The 20,619-nt window shown below is 35.2% G+C and overlaps 1 protein-coding gene across 1 annotated transcript in view; it reads left to right on the top strand.

Annotated features, from left to right (window-relative positions):
* The first annotated feature begins 486 nt into the window (after nucleotides 1-486).
* LOC149785603 (single-stranded DNA-binding protein, mitochondrial-like) overlaps nucleotides 487-20,619 on the top strand; it is a 38,433-nt gene continuing 18,300 nt past the window's right edge. The window contains exons 1-4 of the mRNA XM_089979419.1: nucleotides 487-603; nucleotides 7,659-7,740; nucleotides 9,601-9,708; nucleotides 18,108-18,195. Coding sequence (XP_089835545.1) covers nucleotides 580-603; nucleotides 7,659-7,740; nucleotides 9,601-9,708; nucleotides 18,108-18,195 — 302 coding nt within the window. The 5' untranslated portion in view covers nucleotides 487-579. The remainder of the gene's footprint in view (nucleotides 604-7,658; nucleotides 7,741-9,600; nucleotides 9,709-18,107; nucleotides 18,196-20,619) is intronic.

Below are 20,619 nucleotides of genomic sequence, written 5' to 3'. Positions count from 1 at the left end.
CTTTGGCACATTGTGTTAGGCAAACGTTTTTATTCCTTAATAACAGTATAATATTTTCTTGAATTGTTTTTGCATTACTGTGATTTACTTTAATATCATCAAAGACAAATTATTTGCCAATGTTCATTGAGCATATAAAAGAAAATGCATTGTTATCATTTTAAAATCACTCACGTATATATTTTTTTAATCATACATACATATTTGTATCTCAATATCATATTGTCATTTTCAATGGCTGACCAAAGAACTTCAGGACTTTCATGCCAGTTGGTCATGGTATTGTCTTGCAAAATACGTTTTGTACAATTAACATAGTTTGCGTTTATCTTATTATTGCACTAATTTCCAATAGAAAATAGCCCAAAAAGCTCAACGAGTAGTATCGAAAATAAAATAGAGTCGCCTATGACTAAGTGCGCCTTGGTTTATAAATGATGCAATCCCGTATAAAATTTAGATTTTTCGTTTGTTCTGTATACTTTTTGATGGTGTTGGTTTTAATAGAACCGGAAGTTGACTTTTAACTGTACAGTAGCAGACGCACGTGGGTAACCGGGAACTCGGATCTCAAAGACAATGCTTCGCAACATATTTAAACAGGTTTATCAGAGATCAATGGTTGAAAAGAGAATAAACAGATCTAATTAGAACATTATTTTCCCATGAGCGTGCTTGAATATAGTTTGGTGGGGATGAAAAGAGGGGTGGGTGGTGGTAGTCCTATATGTAAGACTATCATAAGTTATTTATATTTTAGAGCTACGTCTTACTATCCAAATAACGGCCTTGTACACATGGGCTCGTTACAAAGAAAATTTGGAGTATCCGTCCTTGAATCAAAGGATGGGGGTTCTAACCTGTCTTATATTGTTACAGGTTAAAACCCCCATCCTTTGATTAAGGACGGATACTCTTGTAACGAGCCCCTGTGGCCTTACATAGCGTGTTCCTGTGTCGGTTGACATCGGAACGAGTTGTCAGAGTTTAAGGAATCTCATTTGGCATCTCATATCGACACTTTAACGCAAATTGATATATAATTTTTAACTCGATATACTTACTGTGTAGTTTTTATCCTGGTTGTATCAAAATCTGACACTAGCAAATGGACGCATTTTCATGTTCCATTTACATACATTTGAATTTGTTGAAATGCTACGGTAGTCGAGGTATGCAAAAGTAGGTTCATGTGCAGATATATTTCTTGAAACAAAACATTGCTTACAATTCCAATAGGCGTAATATTTTTTATTATATGTTTCATTAAAGAATAATATTTCAACTTAACCCAGTTTTGGCATTCCAGGTTTTCATTGCTTTCCAGCCAACTGACATGTAAACAGGTTGTGAGAATTTAAATTTAGTAAAGAAATGACATCAGAGTATTAAGTAAAGTCTGACTTAAACATTATGACTTTCCTTTGTAGAAAAGTGTCATAAGTTACAACATAAAAACATGCTACACAGAGCCATTAGGCAGTAAGACCCTGATACCCAAAACATAAATATCAGTGTTGAGGTCTTACATGTAGGACTAGAGTGGTGTATATGGTGCCCTCACCCTCATGGAAGGACTTTTAGACAGGAAGGGGTTAAAGATTCATGACCTGCCTAAAACCTTGTTAAATCTTTCACGAAGTTGTTGACTGCCTTGTTTTGTATTTAACTGACATGACTTGTGGGGGAAACATACTGAGATAGAATCCATGTTAGTGTAAACACAGGAGTCTTGACGTTTTAACAATAAAGTACGATCAGCCATCTGCTTGATTTGAATTTTGTCACATGTCTTTATTTGCTTCACAATCGCAGAAAGACTGAAAAATCTACACATATCCATTAAGAAGATAGTAACATACCAATGCATAACTCTCGGATGACCATCGCATGAATCTAATCTGGTGAATTAACCTTTATTTTCATCATTATTTTCGCAAAGTTTTTCTACAGGACTCCCATTAGGCAGAAGTAGCTGATACTGCCATGGGATGAATAACACTTTGAAAGTAAATTCACAAATTAAATGTTTAACTTGCCTTTTATTTCAGATTGTATCATATGATAATTTTATATAAATTTTTAGTTAAAGTTAGGATAGTAGAAATAGTGGTTGATAATGTCGAATATTAAAGCCAGGACAGATGCTGTACCCATTAGTATTAAAAAATAACACAGACTCTGTGCCATGATCAGTATGAGTATTAGACCCTAATGCAGGGTAGACTCTGGTGAGATGGGCTACTTCTGCCTGATGGAGTCTGTAGAAAGACTGTTGACTGTAATGGTGAAAATAAAGATTAATTTGCCGGATTAGATTGATGTGATGGTTGTCCGAGATTTATGTGTTGGTATGTTATTGTCTTTTGAATGGATATGTGTAGCTTTTTCAGTCTTCTTGAGATTTTGAAGCGATAAAAGACAAGTGACAAAAGTCAAATCGAGTGGATGGTTGGGGTCAAGCTTGCACTCCTTGTGTTAAGTTATAGTAAGGTGATTTCATACTGTCAGAGATTTCATCATACTTTATTGATAAAATGTCAGATTCCTGTGATGCAACAATGTAAGATGTCCATCCTGATATTTATGTTGTTTAGGTGGATGTCTTCCAACAAAAATAAACGGCGTTGAATATTGTGTTCACTGGCCGACTGATGGGAACTAGAGGTAATTTTTCAGGTATATCACACTCTTGGCAACTGGCGACACGATTTACCCAAATACTGCCCAAATATACCCAAATGCTGCACAAACATACCCAAATACTGCCAAATACTGGCCAGAAACAAGCATGTGATACTTTTACGACTAAAGATTTTTTAAAATTCATTGCAAAGTTCTGGGTTAAAATAAAATGCATTAAATTATAAAAGCAATTAGAAATTCTTTGTACGAAATGTAACACAATCATCTCCAGTTTCCTTTTGCTCAGAAATTATTGACAGAGTCCAGGATGACATTTACATAATTGCAGATATGTGTGTTCTAGGAGCATGTTAGTTTTTATTTGTGGGTACATCTTCGACCTTTAGCTATGATTAGCTCTTGGTCTCGAATGTGTCCCTCCCCCCATGGATCTTTGTCTGAAATATTCAAAGACTTTTATGTGTTTGTGTTCCCACCGTCTGATATTTAAGTGTTGTTTTTCCCATAAAAAAAAATAAAAAAAAGAATTTTGAAAAGAAAATGTATTTATTTGATCGTTTTTGTTGCGGGGGGTTCTCTTAATTTGCTACTTTCTTGGATGAGTCGTTTTCTGAGCTTCATGTATATACAGGCCCCTTATTTCCTCCTCTCCCAAAACTTTATAGCTTTAGTCATAAAATTAATAACTTGTTATATGTTATGTACTATCACCCATTGACATATTTTGTCTGTGGATAATTACATAACATGATTCCTATTTCCAGTGATTGTGGGCAATGATCTTCCTGCTGTCCATGTTTGCTGTGTATATGCTATAATGTTTTGTCTGCTATATAGTTTCTGTGTCAGGACTGCTCTTTGTGTGGTCAAATGATACATATGCATACATCATTACCTTTGGCTTTAATCCTCGGATGGATACAATTAACCAGAATTAGTAATTGGTCAAAGATGCTTGTGATCAAACTAACTCAAGACAAAGATACAACTAAGATGCTGCCAGGTCATGGTTTTACACTAATGCAGGCCTGCTGGCCCGAGGCCACCTGATTTTCAGGACCACCACTTTCCTAAAGCTGGTTGGTCCACCATGCCTGTTATTTTAAATTATGGATATTAAAAAATAAAAAGATATATCCCATATAATAGGATTGTATGAATCTTTCATTTAATTATAAACATGTCAAAAATGGTGAAAATCAAAAACAAAATGAAGTTAAAGCAAAGATGCTTACGCCATTTAAAACAAATTATCATTGTCAGTTGGGTGCTTCTTTTGTTAATCATATAAGAACATAAAGTGTTTACACAACTAACATATTGTTATATGTTTGTGTGTTTGAAAATGTGGAGATTTCTTGATAATGTCTCTCTACCACATGAAAAGCAAAAAACCAAAAGATGAGAAACTTGAAGTACAACATGTGTACGACAAAACCAAAAGAGAATGAAAATTCCAGGATATCTGTAAGCGGGAATTTCCATGGCAAAATCACAACAAGGAGAAGGATGAGATGACATATTCAGTTTGTTATGCACATGATAAGATAGGAACAGTTGTAGTTGGCAACAAAACTTTTAAATCGATACAGTCAGAACCCATGACTCATCAGAGAACCACAGAAGGAATAGCTTTAGAAAAAACCCTGACAAGGCAGCCTCTTGACTCTTCTGAAGCGAGAAGTCTGTTTTGTTGCGGAAGTAGGTAGCCTCTGGAAAAAAAACTTCATGTCATATTTAAAAATGCTCATTTTGTCACTAAACATTAACTCCCATATACTATGTGAAATTTTGTGGTTTGGACAAAGCAGAAGGTTTGGAAATAGGCACTATCAACCTGATGGACAAATATTGTCGAAATATTATCAGGGCTATTGCCGATACTGGTCAGTTAGAACAGGACCATATCGTTTCCTCCAGTCAGTCTTTGTCACTTATTAGTGATGGCTCACCAATACGTCTTCCAAAGAGACAGATGTTATGTACCTTTGTTCATCTTTCGAGTGAATGAAGATAAATATTATTTATTTTTATTTTCTATTACGAATTTAAATGATTAAACCAGAAATTTAAACTATTAAGGTGGCGCTCACCAGATAATACGTACTTTTGAGAGAGTGACGTATGTAAGGTGAAGTAGTTCGCATTTAAAACATGCACAGTGGAGAGAATGTTTGCATACCTCTATGCTACATTAATGTAATGTGGATGATATTTCTTTTGGATATTGTACTTTTGGAAATTTTACATGATTTAAGCACACTGCTAACTAAAATGACTGCTCCCTTGTGTTAAAAAATCAGTCTGAATTAGTCTAAAGTACACTATACATAGCAGCTATTAAAATAGGGAAAATGAATTTTGCCAGACTAGACAATACCAGCTTCTGAAAGTGCAATGAATGAATTACCAAATATATAAAATGTAAAAAAAGTTATCGGCTCTTTTTTATACAATTGACCTCTGAAGTTCAGGAAGTGAAAATGACCAAGTAGAGCTAGCACTTTTTTGAAAGGTGCACATTTGAAGTAAGGCCAAGCTGTATACTCTATAACCCATAGTACACCCATCAATCATACACCAAAATAAAGGGAATTAAAGGTTCTTTGCATTATACCTAAGATATACAAGGTCTTTTTTAAATAGCCAGTATAACCAGTGAGGAAAGCCGGGGACATTCTTTTTCTTTAAATTCCTAACCCTATGCAAAATGCGAAACTGTATAGCACCACCTAAACCAGACGTTTACATTTAGAACCATTCCATTTATAATATTGTAACTTTTAAACCAGCAATTTACGTTTATATTCATACCATTGATTATTGTAAACTCTTAAACCACCAAATTAACTTTACATCCATTCTAGTTTATTGAATTTTGTTAATTCCATAATTTATTATTTCTTCTCAGGTTTACACATTTTGTTGGTACAAAGAATGTACCCAAGGCAGTCAGTGTTGATGAATTTAATGTAAACTGTAATTGAATAACAACCTTGTATATGTGTGTTTTATTTTATTACGATATATAGATTTTATTGTATAGTTACACATTTTTTTCAATAAGTAAATGAGAAAAACCTATCAGTCTGAAGGACCACAAGTTTTCATTAGCAGGAAGTCCAGCAGGATTTCTTCTTGAAAAAGTTGGTGTCGAATCCTAGAGTCAAGCAGACCCAAGACATACACTCTTATTGTCATGATAGATATTTATTCATGCTTTTCTACTTAAAAAGTTTTTACACAGAAATCAAATATGGCCGAGAATCAAATGCATTTCATATGGGCATTTCAATTCATTGGGCATTTTTAACCTTAAACAATGTAGATCCATCAAAAATGAATGACATTGTTTTAAGTGATATTAGCTCTTGTATAAGGTTGCAGAAAATTTTAACTCGTTCTTCTCTGTCACTGGACAAGATTTATTTAACTTGTAGAGAAAAAATAAATTTTTCACAAATTATTACGGAAGTGTGTGTGTGTGTGTCATGGTTTATGGCACCTTTGCAAACTTCCACACTGCATTTGAGACCGCTCTCAAATCGGGATATAGTGTATCCCAATTGAGAGGCCTCCCCCCTTTAAGACCACCTTGCCTAACACCAGAATGGTATATTTTAATTATTTTTTCATACTTATTAGAGATGACCATTGTTATAAGGACACCTTACTGTTTCAAAGGGATGTCTTTGTAAGAAAGGACCACTATAAAAAAAACGTACTCGGTAATTGTCAGGGGGGTGAAATCTGCATCTTAACCTCTGTTGAACGAAGGGACCACTGTATAAAAAATAGGGATTTTGTACTCAGTGATTGTCAGGAGGTTGAAATTTGAGTTTTAACCTCTGTTGAATGAAGGGACCACTGTATAAAAAATAGGGATTTTGTACTCGGTGATTGTCAGGAGGTTGAAATTTGAGTTTTAACCTCTGTTGAACGAAGGGACCACTATAAAAAATAGGGATTTTGTACTCGGTGATTGTCAGGAGGTTGAGATTTGAGTTTTAACCTCTGTTGAATGAAGGGACCACTGTATAAAAAATAGGGATTTTGTACTTGGTGATTGTCAGGAGGTTGAAATTTGAGTTTTAACCTCTGTTGAACGAAGGGACCACTATAAAAAATAGGGATTTTGTACTCAGTGATTGTCAGGAGGTTGAAATTTGAGTTTTAACCTCTGTTGAATGAAGGGACCACTGTATAAAAAAAAAGGGATTTTGTACTCGGTGATTGTCAGGAGGTTGAAATTTGAGTTTTAACCTCTGTTGAACGAAGGGACCACTATAAAAAATAGGGATTTTGTACTCGGTGATTGTCAGGAGGTTGAGATTTGAGTTTTAACCTCTGTTGAATGAAGGGACCACTGTATAAAAAATAGGGATTTTGTACTCGGTGATTGTCAGGAGGTTGAAATTTGAGTTTTAACCTCTGTTGAACGAAGGGACCACTATAAAAAATAGGGATTTTGTACTCGGTGATTGTCAGGAGGTTGAGATTTGAGTTTTAACCTCTGTTGAACGAAGGGACCACTGTATAAAAAATAGGGATTTTGTACTCGGTGATTGTCAGTAGGTTTAGATCTGAGTTTTAACCTTTGTTGAATGAAGGATCACCAATATAATAGACAGGAAATGTGCTTTTCATTTCACTCTGGTTTGAAGTTGTAAAAAAGGAAAGTTTTTAGATCGTGTTATCTTGTTGCTGTTTAGTCTTACTTTGTGTCAGGCTTAATGGCCAAGAATAGATCCTGAAGAGTGAATTTATAGGGATGGGTATTAATTGGTTTCATTAGATATTAAAAGTGGTAAATTAGGTATTAATTTTCCTAAATTTGGCTCCAAAAGTGGTAATTAACATTAGTTGTGAAAAGTGTGGTAATTAGGCATGAACAGTGTAGTAAATTGGATATTAAAAGTGTGGTAAATTTTGACGGTGCCACATTATTTATATGCCTGAATGGATTAGAATTAAGATGGAACAGTTCACCAGTATTTTGATTTTGCTTTTAGTTTGCTGCTGTGACTGGCCGCACTGTTACTAGGAGTTATTGTGCTGAAGCAGAGGAAATTCCCAGAAGAGGGAGAGAAAGATGTAAGTACGTTGGTGATATATTAGTGGTCCCATTAGGCAAATATTAATGCCTGTTACACCCCAAATTATCAACAAGAAAATGAAATGACATGCAATGTGCCACTGATGTCTTTATACAAGTTGTCTTGAGCTTTCTGTATTATGTCTATGAATCTAAGACTGGTCATTTTGATATCCTGTAAAACGCCCAAATGTTTGGAATATCAAGATGTAGCAACAAAGTTGAAAATGAAAAGAACTAATACTTATGATTCTGTATTTGTTTGCAGGAGATATATGAGATCAACTTGTTTTGTTCTTCTATTTGTGCATCCTTTGTAATCTATCCATATATCTCCATTGCCATCTGTACTTGTTGTATAGACTGTACTGTTCTTCTTATTTTCATATACCTATATGTGCAGTACAAGGATCTTGGTTTTTGGAGTATACCAGTGTTGTAGACTTGTATGGGAATCAGTGGATGCCAACTAAATAGTGTGGATGTCCACTCCATGTTGTTTTAAATAACACCATCAGTGTACATCCCTCTACCCTCAGACCTCAGTCATAGTTTTATTGTCAGAACTGTGTTAGCTGTGCTTCCGAGAATAATTCCTCAGCAGGTACCATTTTTATTCCCTTCTTTGGAGACAGGTGATGTACATTTCAGTTTCCTGCCTTCAATCAACACAGGCAGGAAGTACATGTACAAACAGTTTGTACATAACCTGTTTGGTACCTTTGATATCAAGCTATTATGCTTGTTTTAGCATCTGTATTTCAAAATCAACATCGACTGCTGAATAAAATGCTGTTACTGAGCCAAACAATATAAAACTTGTATATGTGGTTTGTGAAAAACATCTGAAGTTGTAATATCGACTGAAATGCATAATTAGGTTAAATTGTGATATATATGCCATATCAGACTCCTTTAGAAATGTTCAAATGTGCAGCTCTTATTTAGAACATGCCTGACTTTGCTACACAAAACAATTATGTATTTAACAAAGCACTATTCAACAAGATTTGTAAAAAAAAGTTGATATCTTTACAAGAAAATGAGTTTATTATAAGAAAGGTGAGACAGAGTTAGCTTTGCCATCAAACAGTTTGCTGAAAGTCCTTTCTGCTATCTGCAGTTAAGAATTAAACTATATATTTAAACCCTATATAAAAAAATAATGGTTTCAGTAAGATAAGTTTTGTTCAAGACTGCATTCCTTGTTGAGATCCATTGGTCAATAACCTTGTGTCCAAGGGCCTACAAAGATGACCGGTAAACTTGGTCAGGTGTTAATGGCACCAGTCATAATTTAAATAATTTAGCTCTTAATTCAGAAGCTGAAAGGTAGTTAAAGAACAGTAACACGATATAGATATGGTATGGTACGGTACAGCACAGTATGGTATGGTTCAGTACAGTACGGTGTGGTATGTTACAATACAGTACAGTTGAATATCATTGAATTCGTGACACAGATCAATCTTGTGTTGTGGACTTGACAGAGTATCTATAATTATAAGCAATCTCATTAATTCAGACTCCTGGTCTCTTGGACTGATGTAAAGTGATTAAGAGTTCATAAGGTTCGGCTGTGATTACAAAATAATTTTGCCTTGAATTGAAATGATGGCAGATGGATATAACATTGGACACCATTTATGCATTTTATTATCTAGCTGTGGTTAGTATTACAGAAGGAAATATTTAACCTTTTGATTATTGTTTTCTTGTTAGACTGCTGTAAGAAAACTTGATCATTGAGCTGATTTTAACTGGTTCTTGTACTGTACGCTTTTTAAAGATTAAAAAAATTATTATTGTGTCATTAAAAAACATATGAACAAGTGATTGTTAGGACTTTTCCTTTTTAGATGTGAACTCTGTCACATTACTGGGAAGAGTGGGACGAGATGCAGAACTGCGAGGCATAGGGGAAAACCAGGTATTGGTGTTCTCCTTGGCAACAAATCCTAATTATGGTAAGATTTAATTGTTATTCCCATGCCAACAAAGAGGTATATAGTGTTTTGCCAGGTTTTGTTAGATGTTAATTCATTTCCTAGTGATTTGTTCCTAAGTTTCTTGTTCCCCAATTATCTTGGACCAAATTCTTCTGCCCATATGAAAATTGGTATTTGGATGCAACTCAAAGTGGGTAACTTGGCCCTTCCAAAAGTTTTGTGAACCACATTTTTGTATTTGAATGACTTTTATATTTTCAGCTGTTCCTTTCTTACTCCCTATATTTTACCCAATTTTACCTGTACTCCTGAAAAATAGTATCTCAACAACTTATGCCATACCAAAAGTGCAACATTGGCCTAATTTTTATGGCTTGTTGAGTTGTGTATCTTCAGTTATTTGTTCATTACACCCTCATTATCTTGGACCCTATTTCATGCACACCAGTCTTACGAAAAATTTGTTCAGCCTTATCTGTCTAAAACAGTTACCCATGGGAAAAGGCAGAAGTGGCCTTTGTAGACAGCTGACCTCTGAAAGTAGGTTATGCTCTCAAACTTGGTTTATGGTAAATTTATTTACTATAAACCAAATAGCATTAGCGTTATTATTACTAATATTATCATTATTATTTCATATGTATTATTATTAGCAGTAGTAGTATGCTACCAAGATACATGTATTTAGTTTAGCTATTTAGCAAAGAGAAAATAGACAACATTTAACAAGTTCCACACAAGGATTCTGTATCCTCACTTGGACAAGGACAAGAGATGTTATTATTAGTCTAAGTTTATTATTATTATTTTTGAAAAGGTGGCATTCACTGCCACCATGCAGCATAAGGTAGCCGCTTAACAACAGGCCTAGCAAACTTAAAATTATGTTACATCGAGTCATATCTGCATGAAATTAATGATTGTAATCATTATGTATTTAATCTGCTGACAGACTAGAAGAAATGACAGCATTGATGAAATTTGACCTTGCATTTCTAGTCATGTGACTATACAAATCACACAACATACATGTCAGTGCCATCAGATGTCCAATAACAGGGTTCATATGGTCTTTGAGAGTTTGGGGAAAATGAGGTAGCATTTTCAAGGCCTTGAAAGTGGGGGAAAATCGAGCCGATTACTCTGAGGTCTTTAAAAGTCTTTGAAAATTTAAATAAACCCCACAAATTTAATTTCTTTCCATAATCACAAATAAAATTGTCCAAGGTTGTTAGATTTGGATGTATAGTCTGATTATACCAACCCATTTGTTTGTACCCCCCTAACGATTTCAATAATAGAAACCTTTAATGTGATAAAAAGTGCGAGGAACTTAGTCAATTCATTCATTGATTTATAATTTCTAACCTCACTGTGAATAGAGTGGCTCTAACACCGTCATCATCTGTGTGTTCCATACTTAACGGAAGTTTTCAGTATAATAGATGGACATGCTCGAGGTCCAAAGCAAGTCGGCTACACCCCTCATCAAAGGAAGTCAGCACCGTAACTATTTTCAGCACGTTTGTTTGTTTTCTAATTTCATGGTGTTTGTTTTTCGTAATCATATCATTATATGTTTTTAGGTGTTATCTAATGTTGTAAAGCACTTAGATCTGCTAAAGATTTGGCACTATACAAAGTCCTCATTATTATTATTATTACTATTATTATTATTATTACAGTAGTCCCCCTCTTGAACGGCCTCCCTGACCAGCGGCCACCCGCTCCTTACGGCCAGAATCCGTTGGCACTGACGAGTTTGTGTTCAAAAGTACCCCACATGAAAGGCCACCCAACTAATGTGACCAGCGGCCAGCATATTAGTGCAATAATATAAAATTTACCCCTCATAAATGGCCGCATTTTATTTTAATATGTATCCAGAACCAGTATTTTATTCATAATGTGTGTTACGTAATCCGATTTCTGTTTCCTGATGTCACGTTTTTGTTACTGAAAGAAGTGTTGACTAAAGTACATGTACCACTAAGGTTAATATATCATTTATGCCTCATGAGAAGCCACATTTATTCCACAAAGCTGAGAAAGACTCAAATTTTAATCCATACAAAAGGGTAAGTACATGTAATCCAATTAGCCTTACTGCTTTGTTATCATAAGATGTCCGGTTTAGTCACTCTGATAATTGTTAAGATTACAATTATTGAACAGTTGTAACAGCTGAGAAGTGGCAGTATCAATGTACATACACAAGTCAGCAGGAAAATGGTTTGATAGCCTTTATGACTTCCCTTAGTAAGATGTTGAGCTTGTTCACTTTGATAATTAGTGGCTATTACTACTGACAATAATTTTCAAAATTACAAATCCTAACGGCCGCAAATTTAAATCTGCGTGATGTTAATGGTACATATCGAAGCTGTTTTGGCTTCTCTCACATAGTGTAAAGAAATGTATAAAATCAATAGGGTACCAGACTGCGACTAACAAATCATGTGACAAGGTCACTTCCTTTAAAAACACATGGCAATTTTTTGGGATGTTTAAAAAATTGTTTTATCAGTATTGTAGTTGGCAACATGAATAACTTACTGCAAAAAGATCAACATGTCATCAAGGAAAAGAAAAATTCTCAGTTTAGAAGAGAAAGTGAAAGCAATTCAGCTGACCGAGAGGTGAGGGGGTCAAGGATCCTTACAGAAAACTAATGTCGGAAAGACTCAGATAAACAATATCGTGAAAGATAAGGAAACAATTCTGCAGAAGTGGGAAGGTGAAATGGACAGAGAAAGGAAGATTGTTTGAACCAGGAGATGTTTGTATCCTGATTTGAATGACAAAGAAAAAGCAACAGTTTTGTCAGTTAAATTGGGATATGACGACTTTACTGCATGTAACGGATGGTTGCACAGATTTCAAGTGCGACACAATGTTAAGAGTTCTGTCCTTAGTGGAGAATCAGCTGATGTTAATAATGAAGTTGTTGAAGATTGGAACAAAAGACTAAACGATATATGCAGGGGATATGACCGCAAGGATATTTTTAATTGTGATGAGACTGGATTGTTTTTTAGCCTGTTACCAACAAAGTGACAGACGATGTGATCTGTAATATAAGTATAAAGTCAGTTTTAAAACTGTATCAATGATTATTCATAACATTCTTTTGAAAATGATGAAACAGTTTGTTTTACATTTATTTCACAACATGCATGTGATTTTTTAATGAAAATATTAAATGATTTAGAATTAAATGTACTTATGACTTTCTTCATATGTATTTACTATTCGCGTTTGTCATCCCCCTCTAGAAAGGCCACCCTCATTATAAGGCCACTTCCCTGTTGCAATAGGAGTGGCCTTATAAGAGGGGGACTATTGTATTATAATCACAAATAAAATTGCCTAAGGTTGTTAGAATCAGATGTAGTTGGTTTTTCTGGCTTCTTTCTTTTGATGAATCGTTCAGTTTGATTGGATGAGTCCTTCAGCTTTGGCCAATCAAAATGTTCATTACACTAATTCACGATTTTTTTAAAAACAAGACTTTAAAGCCATTTGAATTTTGGGTACATTGAACAAGTGCTCACTCTATGTAGAAAGTGTGTGAAAGCAACACATGCTTGAGAATTCAGAATTTGTTCTGTCAATTTACGTCTTCAGTTTTGTTTCACCTCATGTTTAAAAATGCCAGGTCTTTACTCTTTCAAATGATATATGGCTTGAACAAGAGAAATACAAGGAATGGCTGAAAAAGTATAAAACATGTAAACAAAAGGTGTTTTGTACATTGTGTAAAAAGACGATCATCGTGGCTTCAGTGGGAGAAGGAGCCCTTACGAGTCATGCCAACAGTAAGATGCACATTAGTAGACAGTAACTACACACTATGGAATAAAGATGCAGAAGTATTAGCTATTGGTACTTTTGGGCAAAACAACGATAACTCATAACTCTTCTGGTATAAAATAAGATTTTGTTTAATTTCATGATTTGGGAGACATGGCAAATTGAAAAGAGGGCCCATTTAAATTTACTTATACTGTCAATATTGTAGTATTTTGCATCTGTTGTTTTCTCTTATAACCTGTATGCAAAATATTAGCAAAAATAAGTCTTGGAAATCTATGTTTATGGTGTTTGAAAGTTTGGGAAAAGTCTTTAAATTTATCATATAGAGTTCAGTATGAACCCAGAATAAGGATATTTCAACAAGAAATCTTTTTACAATGTTGTAGTGCAAAAATATATTATTAATTAAAGTCATTTACTGTTCTTTGGGTCTTGAAGCATCTTCTTTGGTCTGTAAACTATTTCTTTGGGTTTTTTAATTCATTCTTTGGGTCTTGAAAATCATTCTTCGGGTCTTTAAGCTCATATTTTTGGTCTTGAAACTCGTTTTTTGGGTCTTGAAACTCATTCTTTGGGTCTTGAAACTCATTCTTTGGGTCTTTAAACTCATTCTTTGGGTCTTTAAACTCCTTTGTAGGAGCCATGAAATTCACAGAATTGGTTAACAGTGAAAAGTGGAGAATTCACTGTACTTAATTGTTGTTGCAAATGTCATAGTGAGAGTTGTAGAGAATTCAATGTAATTATCACAAATGTAATTGTCACTGCCAGTGTTGCTGTGAGTCATAGAGAATCCACTGTAATTATGACATATATATATTATCATAGCCACAATTTCGCAGTGAGAGTCAAAGAGAATCCACTGTAATTATGACATATATATATCATCATAGCCACAATTTCGCAGTGACAGAATTTCGCAGTGACAGTCATAGAGAATCCACTGTAATTATGACAAATATATATTATCATAGCCACAATTTTGCAGTGAGAGTCATAGAGAATCCACTGTACCGTATTTACCGCATATGTTGGGACACAATAAAATAATTATTTTTTTTCCTGTTCCAGAACTTATGGTGAAACATTTTTTTCACTTTGGTCATATGTCCCAAGACTTAAGAAACGAAATAAAATTGTATTGCATTTGTGCTTCCCCCCACCCAACTGCACGTTGCAATAAAATAGATAAATAAAACGTTGAATTGATAATAAAAAGAAAGAAACTAATCTTGTGTTGTTATCATTTATTCCTTTTTTCAACATGAGCATTTAAGAATAAAATATTTCCACGAAATCCGTAAGCGTAGGATTCCATACTGTAGCGTATATCAATTATGTCCGATACCACACCACATTGTTCACATGAACATTGAGAAGCAATTGTGTGTGGTTGTGCTCCAAAGTTTGAACATGTTATCCGACTGAAAACTGGAGCCAACAAAATCGCAAACAAGAGGGAAATAGTCAACTGATATCTTGAAGATGCCATTCACGCATGACATGGTGTTGGGTGCAAAATAATCAAGATTGAATTATATCCAGGTCTGCTGTATGACAGTATGTCGCAAATAAAAATGATCATTTGAAAACACATTCACTTAAGTGTAATTGACAATCTTTTCACCAGCTTGGGTTACAAAATTATCGTTACTATTTACCCGCAGACGTCAATGATCCTTTGTATTAATTGTAACCACATATGCCAAACTTATAGAACATAGAAGCCCTGGTGGTGAATAAACATGACTGGCAGCAATCAGTTAACTCCTTTTTTGAACCTACTGACAGGACATCAAAGACAAAAGGTGATTTTTATTACAAAGCAAGCCGATCTCAGATACCGACTTTTATTTACTTTTTTCTTTTATTGGTAAAGGATATCAATACAAAGATTATTTTATTGCAAAGCAAGCCGACATCGGAAGCAGACTGGATTTTGTGAAGTGAGCTGATTTTTGTTGTTGTTTTTTTTGTTTAATATACAAAGACGGCCGAGATATGGAAGCAAACTTGGGTTCCTTTTCAATTATATTCACGGGAATTTTGAAAATAAATTGAAACAATGGAACAAATTTTGACGCAAAATAGTGCTTTGTGCACAGATGTCGATGAATTCGCAAACGAGACGGAAATAATCAACCGATATATTGAAGACAACTGCCATTCACACATGGCATGGTGTTAGGTTCAAAATAGCCAAGAATAATTTATATCTAGGTCTACTGTATGACAGTATCTTGCAAATAAAAATCATTATTTAAAAACACATTCACTTGAGTGCAAGTGACAATCTTTTTGCCGGCGCGGGTTACAAAAGTATCATTACTATTTATCCGCAGACATCACTGCACCTTTGTAATAATTACTACAAAAATTGCCAAGCACATAGAAGCCCTGGTGGTAAATAAACACAGCTGGCAGCCAACAGTAAACTTCTTTGAACTTACCAACAGGACATCAAAGATAAAGGTTATTTTTATCACAAAGCAAGCCGACGTTGGAAGCCGACTTTGGACTCGGAAGCTGAATTTTTTTTAAAGGATATCAATACAAAGGTTATTTTATTGCAAAGCAAGCTGACATAAGAAGCCGACTTGGATTCTTGTACGTGTGCCAATTTTTTATATTTTAGCTTCGAATAAACAAAGACGGCCGAGATATGGAAGCTAACTTGGGTTTCTATTCACCAGTATACACGATATTTTTTAAAATAAAGTGAAACAATGGAACAGTTTTTAAAGTTTACAATATAATGATTCGTGCACGAACATCGATGACCCAGCATCATCCAGAAGATTTGGAGCAAAATAAAATCACGTGATGAATAGATCATTTCGCCGACAATATGATCATTAACATGGATAAAACTCTAGTGTACTTTGATCGCATTCCTGGATGGACTGACTATAAGATGGGTGTCAAAAGTGTGAGAATTAGCAAGACTAGTGCAGATTTGAAAACATCTGACTTTTGTCCTTGCAGTTTCCATTTCAGGTGGTGTGTTGTCTCTAACATTTTTTCATGGTATGAGAAAGCTAAAAATATATTCATGTACCAAAAGAATAGATCGTACGTGTGCAAGAGAAGGGTTGTGTTGATGAGATGCTGCTGCAGTGGATTGAAGAGTTTTATGTCAAGTATACAGTTTTATATTTTTTTAAATAAAATTTCAGTTGGAGTGCAATTTCGACATGTAATTTTCGAATGATTTAAATGGTGTCCCACAACTTACGACTCGAAAAAAACGATGTGTCCCAGAACATACAGTGCACAAAAAAATTACTTTTAAAATTAATTTATGGTGTCCCAACAAATACGGTGTCCCAACATATATGGTAAATATGGTAATTATGACATATATATATATATTATCATAGCCACAATTTCGCAGTGAGAGTCATAGAGAATCCACTGTAATTATGACATATATATATATATATTACCATAGCCACAATTTTGCAGTGAGAGTCATAGAGAATCCACTGTAATTATGACATATATATATCATCATAGCCACAATTTCGCAGTGAGAGTCATAGAGAATCCACTGTAATTATGACAAATATATATTATCATAGCCACAATTTTGCAGTGAGAGTCATAGAGAATCCACTGAAATTACCACAAATGTATATTATCATAGCCACAATTTCGTAGTGAGAGTCATAGAGAATTCACTGTAATAAGTGACAATGTGACTTGTGCGATGACTTTGTTTAAAGTGAGGAAGAGTTGCATTTCGTCAACCTCACTCTGTCATCTAAGACCATCTGTATCCGGTGGTAAGACAGCTGGAGTGTAATCGGATACAGTAGATGACCAGCACTACATACATGCCACATCATGCTCTATATGCTCCACAACACATTGGCAGGAATCACCTTTCTGCATGTTGAACTAGCTGTCGGTTTCCTACATGCAGTCTGCTGAATCCAGTCTTCACATGCTTGGGATGGCAAACCCTAACTCATCAAGGGTTTAAGACTTGTCAGCTACCCTCACCTAGTTTAGCCTGCCAGTCAAAGCGGTTTACAGGGCTGTGGATGCTGTGCATCTTACAGCTTCTTGGACCACAGTGTAAATGTGGGGACCAAAGGTGGATGAGCTACCCCTGAAGAGGCACTAGTTTTCCCCCACCAGAGTTGCTACCCATTTAGTACACTCCTGTACACCCCATTAATGTGGTTGTGATAGCCACAATATCACAATAAATCACTGAGTGCTCAGTGTAAAAGCCACAAATGTAATTGTCATAGTTACAATGTTACAGTGGGAGTTATGTCATGATGGCATCATAGTTTCTGATAGTAAAATGTGGATTTTGCTATTGCACAGATTGATGTTTTGACCAATCAGAATGTGCATTACATTTGCATGTTAGAATAGTGTCTGACCAATCAGAACATGAGTTACATATACATTGTGTAGAACAGTGTTTTGTTCTCACTTCGGGAGACATCTGATATGAAGTTGTTTAGAGTACAAGAAATATGGCTGAGATAGGCTTTAGAATGGGAAATTTTTAAAGCTTTTTTTAAACAAAAGAAAAGCAGTATAATTAACACGATGATATAAATTCTAATTCTGTCCCTTTTCAGATGCAGGAGCAGATAAAACAGATTGGCATAGAGTTCTCGTTTCAAACTTCCGAGTGAGAGATTCCTTAGCAAACAGAGTAGAGAAAGGGTAGGTGGATTATACATCAAATTTGTGACAGCCCTAAACAGGTGTATGCCTGTTGATTGCCTGTCTCATAATTTAAGGGGAAAATAATGAACAAATGTCAGAATACAATGAACTGTGATATGGCAGGGAAAAAATACTATTATTCCAGCTGGCAGTGATATTATTTGAAGAATTGGGCCTACTGCACCAAAGGAGTAAAGCTACACAAGTTTGCAAAAACAGAGACCCAGATATGGGGATAAAGTCATATTGATTGTCCATCATAAAATGCTTGAGATCTGCACTAACATACACCCAGACATGCCATCATCTGATCCTCAGCATTTATACAAACATAGACCAAGATATGCCATCATCTGATGCTCAAGATTTACACTAACATACACCCAGACATGCCATATCTGATGCTCAGCATTTATACTAACATAGTCCCAGATATGCCATCATCTGATGCTCAGCATTTATACTAACATAGTCCCAGATATGCCATCATCTGATGCTCAGCATTTATACTAACATACACCCAGACATGCCATCATCTGATGCTCATCATTTACACTAACATACACCCAGACATGCCATCATGTGATGCTCAAGATCTATACTAACATAGACCCAGATTTGCCATCATCTGATGCTCATGATTTATACTAACACACACCCAGACATGCCATCATCTGATGCTCAAGATCCACATTAACACAGACCCATATATCCAATCTTCTAATACTCCGGATCTATTTAATTGAAATCATTACTATAACAATATAATTATGTGCTAGCAGATTTCATGTTGGTACTTTCTGCAGCTTTATGTGTATTGTACATTCAGTAAATACGATTGGAAATTTTCTTGGATTTTGGTTCTTTGGAATTACTTCTATAAATCAGTATAGATTGAAACTTCCCTGTCACAGACACTTCCATTATAAATATACTTGAACAATGAGGACACTATTGACTTGTCCCTTAATTTTAACATAAAAATTTGAACTCATCTGATCATGAGGCCAAGTGAGCTGGCCCAGCATCAACAGTGTCTTGTTCTTTGTCTGTCATGCATTCATCTGTCTACATATTTCGGATTTGGTTTCAATCAGACTTGGAGTATTGATTCATATCATCAAAATCTTGAACAGGTTCAGTAATGAGCAAGAACCATGCATGATGGTAAGGTGATCTTGCACGTGATTGACTAACTTTGCTACCTCTCAGGAGGTCACATTTCAGGAGGCCATATTTTTGACCTGATTTGGATCGGTCTTGGAATATATCTGTATATCATTTAAGATCTTGGAAGAATTTGGTAATGAGCCAGATTCACAGATATTAATGAAGTGATCTTCCATCTAATAGCTGAGCTTGTTACCCCACTGGGCGCCATATTTCTGATCTAGTTTTGATCAGATTTACAATATGGGCTTAGATTGTCAAAATGTTGAATATGTTGCTTAGTGCTTGAAATTGATATATAATATTGATGTAGTCTTGCATCTGATTAACTGATCTTGTTAGCACTCTTTAGGCTTGTTTATTAGTCTGATTTTGATCAAGCTTGAAATAAATGCTTATATCCATATGATCTTAGACAAGTACAGCAGTGAGATCCACTACTAGCTGAGCTTGCTACCCCTCTGTAAGCCATATTTCTGATCAGTGACCGAGAGGTCTAAAGCATTCTCCGTTATGGATCACTGCCGTCTCACCCTGTCTGTATCGGTTCGAGTCTAGGATTCGGCCAACGTGGGTATGTGAGAAAGCTTAGCAGCAGCTTCTCATGGGCCAGTGGTTCTTCCTGGGTTTTATCCCCGTGTTCTCCCTCCACCATTAATACTGGCCGCCATGCATAGCCAATCATATGCTGAAAAATGGTGTTAAACAACACAACAACTACCATATTTCTGATCTGATTTGGATATCATCTGGATCTTAGAGGGATTTGATAATGAGTGAGAGCCATGCAAATTAATTTGGTAATCTTACATCTGATTGGCTGTGCTTATTATCGCTCTGGAGGCCAGATTTCTTTACTGATTTGTATAAAACATTTGGAATATTTGTTTATATCATTAGGATCTTATATGAGTTTGAAAATGAATGAGATACAATGCATTATTTAGTCCATTGTGCATCTGATTTGTTGAGCTTGTTACCACCCTAAAAGCTGTAGTTTTGTGCTGATGTTTATCCAATTTGAAATATAAGCTTACATCATCAAGATCAGGAATAGGTTTGATAATGAGCAAGAACCTTGCATCTGATTGATTGAGATTGTTACCACTTTGGAAGCCATGTTTGTAATCCATCAAACTTGCAATATGTTTCTAGGACCAAGATCTTGGACTGGTTCAGTAATGAGCATGAGTTGTGCATTTTTATGAGGGGATCTTGTACGTGATTGGCTGAGCTTATTACCAATCAGAT

The sequence above is a fragment of the Sinohyriopsis cumingii genome, chromosome 13 (genome assembly GCF_028554795.1).
Source record: "Sinohyriopsis cumingii isolate HCF-2022 chromosome 13, ASM2855479v2, whole genome shotgun sequence".
Lineage (NCBI taxonomy): Eukaryota > Metazoa > Mollusca > Bivalvia > Unionida > Unionidae > Sinohyriopsis > Sinohyriopsis cumingii.
The sequence above is the reverse complement of the archived record's forward strand: the minus strand, read 5'-3'. Positions and strand labels throughout refer to the sequence as shown.